The sequence below is a fragment of the Anopheles bellator genome, chromosome 1 (genome assembly GCF_943735745.2).
Source record: "Anopheles bellator chromosome 1, idAnoBellAS_SP24_06.2, whole genome shotgun sequence".
Taxonomy (NCBI): domain Eukaryota; kingdom Metazoa; phylum Arthropoda; class Insecta; order Diptera; family Culicidae; genus Anopheles; species Anopheles bellator.
Window position 1 is genome coordinate 30522512 of NC_071285.1, and position 7446 is coordinate 30529957.

The window sequence follows — 7446 nt, forward strand, 5'->3', positions numbered from 1 at the left end:
TCGATTGGGTCAATTTCGAAAATATTTACCACGATGGAAAATTTAAACCGCGCTTCGCACACCAACTTTGCAAAGTTCGTAACACATTCTGGATTCGATTCGATTCAATGTTTGCATATGGATCAACTTTCAAACTTTTTCTAACTAGAGCGTAATGTTGAGAGTGATTTGCTTTTGTTGAACAAAGCCTGGTGCGAGATTTCTTTTTCGGTTAATCTCAAAAGAGAATGAAGTGTAGAATTCAAAGAGCTGTTTTCGTTTCTCAATTGGGCGATTACAAATGGTTCCACTTGTGTTAAAGCCGTTTGTTATTATGTCTTAGACAACGTTAGCAAAAGTTTGTTAGTGTTAACTACTTCGAAGCACCATTTTTCCAGCCATTCAGCGATGGATGAATTTGAATGCCAAGTTCGTTAGCGCCAGATATCGAGAGTGCACGAAAGCGAAAACAATAGAGTAAAGTGGAGCCGTACGGGACGCGCATACTAAGGAGACTGTAAAGAGGAAAAAAATGTTAGAAACAAAAAACAAACAAGGGCAACATTCAAGTTTTGATATATCGAACGGTAAGCTAAAATATTGATAGCGTTTGTGCATAATTGTGCTCGTAAGGTGCAAGGGTGGTTTAACGGGAGCAGCTTCTGTTACGGCTGTGCACCAACAATCTATGAAGTGTCTCAGCTTTTTTGAACGACAACTATTTGGCAGACGCAAAAAAGGGGGGTGCAGTGTGAGCATTTACGGTGGACATAAGGCACAAAGTGGTGTTATCTAATTTGCGGGCAAACACGTGGGTAGCAAAGTGAGAACAGTGGCGTACTGCGGGGGTTGGGTTTGCGGAAGTCCTTTATTTCCAAATTGTAGAAAAAATTGTTGCATTAACCAAAAAAAAAAGGAAAAATAATGCGGCAATGTGCAAAACGTGTCGAAGGACACAGAAATGTTCCTATCATCCCTTGATCACTATCAGGTCACTGATTGTAAGTCTATCATTTTAGGCTGCGAATTTGGTCAAGCTCAGGTTTTAAAATCTTCCATTCAGTACCGATAAGTTCTGATCGGTATGACGGCCTTGAACGCATCGAAATTAATCGTTGGGAAATATTTTCATTGATCGGCATTAGAACACAGCTTTAATGTGTCATCGTGTGTTTGTTGGAGTGTGTCGCGAGCGTACCTAACTCTGTGCCTGCACAGAGTCTCAAGCCTAAACCGAAAATGGGTGTGTTATTGAGCGACATAGAAAATAAAGGTTTCCTTTTCCGTGCTACTTTCGAAACCAAAAAAGCTCACCAAAGCAAAACCAAAAGAACACAGAGACAGACATACCAACCGATAAGAGAGAAATCGCACTATTTGGCGGCCTTTGTTTTGCATTGTCAACGGGAAGGCCCGGTCGAGACGTATGAAATCGGATTGTTTAAGCAGATGGCTCTAGCTTTCAATTTCGTCCTACTAATGATGCGTTTTTGGCAACATTATCTTTTTTGACATCAGGCAAATGATTTCATGTCGAAAACAAGGACTCACTTTGCAACCTATCTTCGAAGAGGATAAACCATCAAGCGCATCGATTGCTTGTCGAAGTTCGAAGCTCATAATTCTTTGAATGGTTTACAAATTTAATCATGGTGATTTTAACTTTACAAAGAGCGTCGGAAGCCTTCGAATAGAATAGAGTTTTTCATTTCGATTCAATAAACATGTGATTTGCTTTAAAAAAATCCGATTCCATACATCTAGATCTGCTTCTTGAGTACTTTTTGACAACTGATCGATCAGATCGCGAAATGTCAAAAACAGGAAACACGCCGCCGGCTCGCCGCTTCAGAAACGTAAACAAAGTAGTAATCGAAAGTAAACAGCTTGTGCAGAAAACAATTACCTGGTGACCGACCGCAAACCCACTGCGTGCCAAAGCAACTGGGAAGGGATTCACAGGTGAACGAGATGCTCGGTTCGTAACATAGCCAGGTGCGGTGATTGATGCCTAACTCTCTCTCTTGCATTTCGTTCGGGCAGAGGGCAAAATTTAAGTGAGGAAACACACACGCACACGCACACAGAAAGGAAAACAAAGCACAGACGACGGGGAACGGATCGATCGCGCTACACGGTTGGTGCCGATCATGAATCTGATTTGAGGCCGCCGCCAGATGTGGCGAAAGTGCATGGCTAGCAAAACGAGCTGGTTCTCGCGTGGTAACGGTCCAAGCGTGGCAGCGTGGAGGATGCAGCAGCGAGCGACACACTGGCCTTTGGAAGACATAACGCAAGGAGCGCGGCGCAAGGAGAGAAACGAACGCAAAGAATAATATCACGAAACACAACAAACAGCAGCAAGTGGTGGTGGTAAGTATACGTTAGCGTAGGGTTAGATACATACTATATACGTATTATACACATATGAACATATGTGTATATCACATATATATATAGTTGGTGTTACATATTGCGCTAGTACTGCGTCCGATCGGATCGTGTTATTAGTTTGGTGCAAGAGAGGCAACAACGACTGGCAAAGAAGTGTGTGTTGGTTGTTTGGTGAGGTGGTGGTTGTAGGTTGATTTGGTTGCTTGCAAACAGTGGCGATTAACTTTACTTTACCTTTTACCTGTAACGAGGCGGTAAACTTCACTTCGGCCGCCGGGTTGCTGGCCACGCACGTATAGTCGCCGGAGTGCGCCGCGGACAGGGAGGGGATGTTAAGGAGGGACGAGTACTGGTCTAGAGTGGACACATTGGCGCCCAGCAGCGTGGACAGCAGCGGATCGCCGTCCTTCAGCCACTTGAGCGTCAGCGGCGGGTCACCCTTCGACACGCCGCAAACGGTGCGGGTTCGCATGCCCTCGGCCAACCCGTCTTGAAAGGTGAACGGTTCGATATTGGGAGGAACTGTGAGTGTGTGAGCCCCCCGGACGCCCGATGGACCCGGACGCAGGATTATCAAGTACACCAGACGACGAGGTATGTTTCGGGTTACGGGTTACGGGTTTGTTTTGTTTGATTTTTGTAGCGATGATGGCGGAGTCGATGATGCGGTTCACGCGATACCCCGAATTGAATGTAGGTAGAGGTAGTAGTAGTAGTAGTAGTAGTAGCAGTTGAAGAAGTAGTAGTTGTTGTTGTAGATGATAGTAGAAGGGCGGTTACAACGGAAGCGGAACATGACAACCGAAGAGTGATAATAGTGGTCGAAAGAAACGGAATGGAAAGAAAAGAAAGAAAGAAGAAAAGAGAGAGAGAGAGAGAGAGAGAGAGACGGTGAGTGGCGATCAGGCACGATACAGTTACCGTTAACCAGCAGCGACTGGTGGCCCTCGGTTTCGGCGGCCGTGTTGCGCACCACGCACGAGTAGTTGCCGGTGTGGTCGGCGGACAGGTTCTCTATCAGCAGGATCGAGTTGTACTGGTCGACCTGCGTGACCGACATGCGCTGCGTCGAATCGATCGGACGACCGTCCTTGCGCCAGGTGATGGTGAGCGGGATATCGCCCTTGATCACGGAGCACGTGATCGACGCCCGGTCACCCACGTTCAGCGACAGGATCGACGAGTGGAAAGGGTTTAGCTTGGGCGGAACTGTAAAGGGTTTGGATTGGAGAAAGTTCGATTATTCGAGACCACGGAAACACCCGGACCAGGGCTCGGGACCTTCGACACCGTTCGGGCCCATTCGCCAACTGGGTCGCTGCTCGTACACTAGCTATACACCTTGGGAGAGATTGTAACACGGGTTAAAGTGACGATTGCCGCACAGGCGGTGATACTGACCTATGACCGCCACCTCTCCGCTGCGTCTCGCACTGTGGCCCTGCTTGTTGCGCGCCCAACACGTGTACACGCCGGAGTCGAGCGACTTCTGCACCTCCTTGATCTCGAGCGTCCCGTCCGATTGGACCTTCTGGCGCATGTCCTCCGGCAGCTCGCGGCCACCGCGTTCCCAGTGGATTTCCTCGATCGGATAGCCGGCCACCGGGCACTTGAGGTACAGGGTGTGCCCGGCGACGGCCGTCACTTTCGGTATCAGTCGAATGTACGGCAAGCCTAGGGCCAAAAGGAAGGACAGGAAAAACATTAAGTCCATCGGCTGCTGCTGCTGCGGGGTGGTCCGTTCCGTGGTTACCGTAGATATTGAGCCGAGCTGAGTGTGAAGTTTTGCCAGCGCGGTTCTCCGCCCCGCACGAGTACTCTCCGCCGTCCTCCACCATTACGTGACTAATGTTCACGTGGCTGATCACGTCCCCGTGCACGGTTACATATTGACCTATCATAAACCTGCCGGTGCGGAAGAGAGAGAGAGAGAGAGAGCAAGCAGTAAGAATGTGTAGCGCGTGTGTCGGATTGTGCAGTGGCAGAGGTAAGCCGCAAAGCTACTTTGAAGCTTATTAATTTCCCAGAAACCCTCCCGACCACCCAGCCAGCCCAGGGGACACCGAACTAAGAGGTCTAAGAATGCAGTAAATGGACCATCGGTAATATTCCGTGGGGCGGCAGCGGCGGTACCTTTGGCGGAATCGCTCGGTGCGGTAACTAATTAAGCACGAGAAAGGATGAAGATTGTTCCCATTCTACGCCAGGATTTGGGTCTGGCGTGAGCCTAGCTTGAAGTCGGGGGGAGGGTTTGACACACCGCAAAAGCTCAACACATCCTCTTCCCGAGCCTCTTCACATACTTCTCCGGCGTTGGAAGGTGCTTTTGGAAGACGTTCATATTCTTCGGCTTTAATCTGCATCCTATTACGATTTGATCTGTGGTTGTTACCGGAGCCCCGAGAGTGGACTACACCCAAGTGGAGATATCTAAATCTGTTACCTGCTGCGCCAGGACGCAGATGGCCGCAAGCGGGCGACGAGGGCGCAGCGTGTTCAAAATAATGATGTGCCTCTGTCCCGAACTTCTTGCTCGCTTACAAAACTTGCGGTGGGTCTTTTATTGGGCCAGCCAACCCAAGCCAGCCAGCCCTCCGGTCCCGGACCCGCGGTCCGGTGTTCCCGAGGATGGCTGGGCGCCGTCGAGGGAATTCAAATTAGTTGGGCAACTTTCGCCAACACCGATTTCATATTTGACTTGGATCCTGCGGCGGCGTCAGCGGCGCGGCACCGGAGTGAATGCAAAGTTGAAAAGATCATCGGTTGACGCCGGATCATCGGACGGGCCGGGGGGGAGTAGTGCAGTGTGCGGACAGCAACATGCAATCGCTTCAACAAAACTGACGTCGACGAGTAACTCTGTTAGCCGAGGTTCAGTCGTAGATTGACTTTTTCTTCTTGTGGCACACGGAAAAAGTTATTCGTTGCAGGACGAGTTCGCGGCGCAGTTTCACCGAACCGGGACAGACCGATGTGACTAACTGGCCCGCCACAACTGGCTTAGTGTAGTGCAGAGTGGCGGCAGATCTTCCGGGCACAATAGACGTGCGGACGACCCCGAGCGCGACGCGTAGAAGTGCACATTCTCCAGCGCGACGCCTTGGAAAAGTTGGCCCTCGGTTCGCTTCGGGTTGGCCGGGCCGGAAAAGTTGAACCCGCTGAAGAGCACGGGTCGGTCGGGCACGGGCAGACCGTATGTCTGATAGGAGCGAGAGTTGGACAAAGTTTTCTTCATGAATTCTATCACCGCTTGTCGGAATTGAAATTGCCAACGGCACGCTTCCGGCGTACGCATCGTTGACTTTTTCGTGCGCCCAAAATTCACATACACATAAAAACGGCATAATTTCAGTTTAAACTGTTTTGCAAAAAGCTTGCGCTGGCGCTGCCGAGGGCGATAATGATGGCCAACGATCGGCAGTGTTCTGTGGGCCGTGACAGTGACGATAGAAAGCATATGAAGCGAATTATGAAACATGTGGCGTTTGGGCAATTGATCGAAGATCCAGGTTCAGAGGTTTTCATCACACCGAACTGCATGTTTGAGAGCAAGCCCAAAACCTGAAAGTCTTGTTATAAATGAAACTCATTAAGAGCTTACCAGAAGGCTACCGTTATGCAGAGAGTTAGAGGTGTACAGTCCGTGTGATTCAAGTGCCACCGGAACATGTCGCCGAAACATATAGCACAAACCAGACCAAACACATGCCCCAACAAACCGAATGTACGCAATGTCGCACTCAAGAACGTGCCGTATTAACACGCACAACTTTGTGTGCAGTTGCAGAGGGCTTCTTCTTGTTGACGCTGGTCGACATCGATGTATATGTTTTATCAGAGCATTACACGCACCGGCGCGTTTGGGACGATATTTCTTATCATGACAACTTCAGCCAGGCCAACCGCCACGCTCGAACAGCAGGGCAGAATGTTTCGGTTGTTCGGGTTGTTGGTCGGCGTTGGGATGAAAATAGGAAAAAAAAAAACGGACGACCCTTAACCAAACGAATCCCTGAACGTTGTTGAGCCGTGCCGAGGACAAAGAGTCAAGAAGGGTTAAGTGAACCTAAAAGTTTCCGATCCTGCTACGGGCTACGGGGAACTGATCGCTGCGAGGAAATGGGCGAGATGTAGCGACTTGTAGTGCGAGGAAACAAAGTGGGTTCCTCTCGAATGTGTTGAAACTATTTTGGCGAAAGTGGTCTCGTGACTCGCACCGTTCTGCTTCATGTCGCGGGTCATTCGGGATTTGATTGCTTGTTGTGGACAGTAGTTGGATAGCATGACCGAACTTATTGAATAGTAGGCTAAAGATATAGGGTCATCAAAGAGGGCCATCAGTTTGTGGCTGTAAATACTCTAAGAGACACAGATTCCTTAAGATCATAGCATTACTTATGGTAAAAATGTTGGTAAAAACCTATCTATCTCTTTTTTTCTGAAATAAGTTACCAGAAAAAAATAAGTTGTGGACATTTTTCACTGCTTGAAGAGATTTAAACTTATTTTATGGTAGTTTATAACGGTTCCTTACGGTACACAGTGTCGTGAAGGATTAACATAAATCGGAAGTGGTTTTTATGATGTTCGGATTATTTTTTTCCATAATTCATAATTACTATACTTATTTTTATTAAATACTATTTTTGAGGGAGGAAATATTCCACTGAATTCTGATTATACCTGGCATTTACTTCATGATTCAATATACAGTGGCCAGCGAAACAAAGAGCTTATCATGTGCAAAATTATTTGTACTTGAATTCGATTTGATTTGATCAATATGTGAAAATATGACTATACTTTATTTGGAAACGCCGTTTAAGATGTTAGTTTCAGGTTGTCCGATCAAAATTATAATGATTAAGCGACATTTGTTGTACTGGTATAGCGATTTTAGGCCAGCCAGTAATTCACCAATGATTGGAGCGGTCTTTAAAATAGTTTATTAAACCCGTACGGTATTCAACCAACTAGAGTTGATTTAGATAAGGATTTTGTGATGTTTTATACGTTTAAATATTCGAAATGAAGAATTAAGGGTGAAAAACGTACAATGAAGAATTCACAATC

At 47.6% G+C, this 7446-nt stretch overlaps 1 protein-coding gene across 1 annotated transcript in view; it reads right to left on the bottom strand.

The window, feature by feature from the left end:
• The window catches only part of LOC131205547 (cell adhesion molecule Dscam2), a 36089-nt gene that overhangs the window by 11577 nt on the left and 17066 nt on the right, over window positions 1–7446 (bottom strand). The window contains exons 7-9 of the mRNA XM_058197689.1: window positions 4127–4278; window positions 3775–4047; window positions 2608–2895 (exon numbers count right to left, since the gene is read on the bottom strand). Coding sequence (XP_058053672.1) covers window positions 2608–2895; window positions 3775–4047; window positions 4127–4278 — 713 coding nt within the window. The remainder of the gene's footprint in view (window positions 1–2607; window positions 2896–3774; window positions 4048–4126; window positions 4279–7446) is intronic.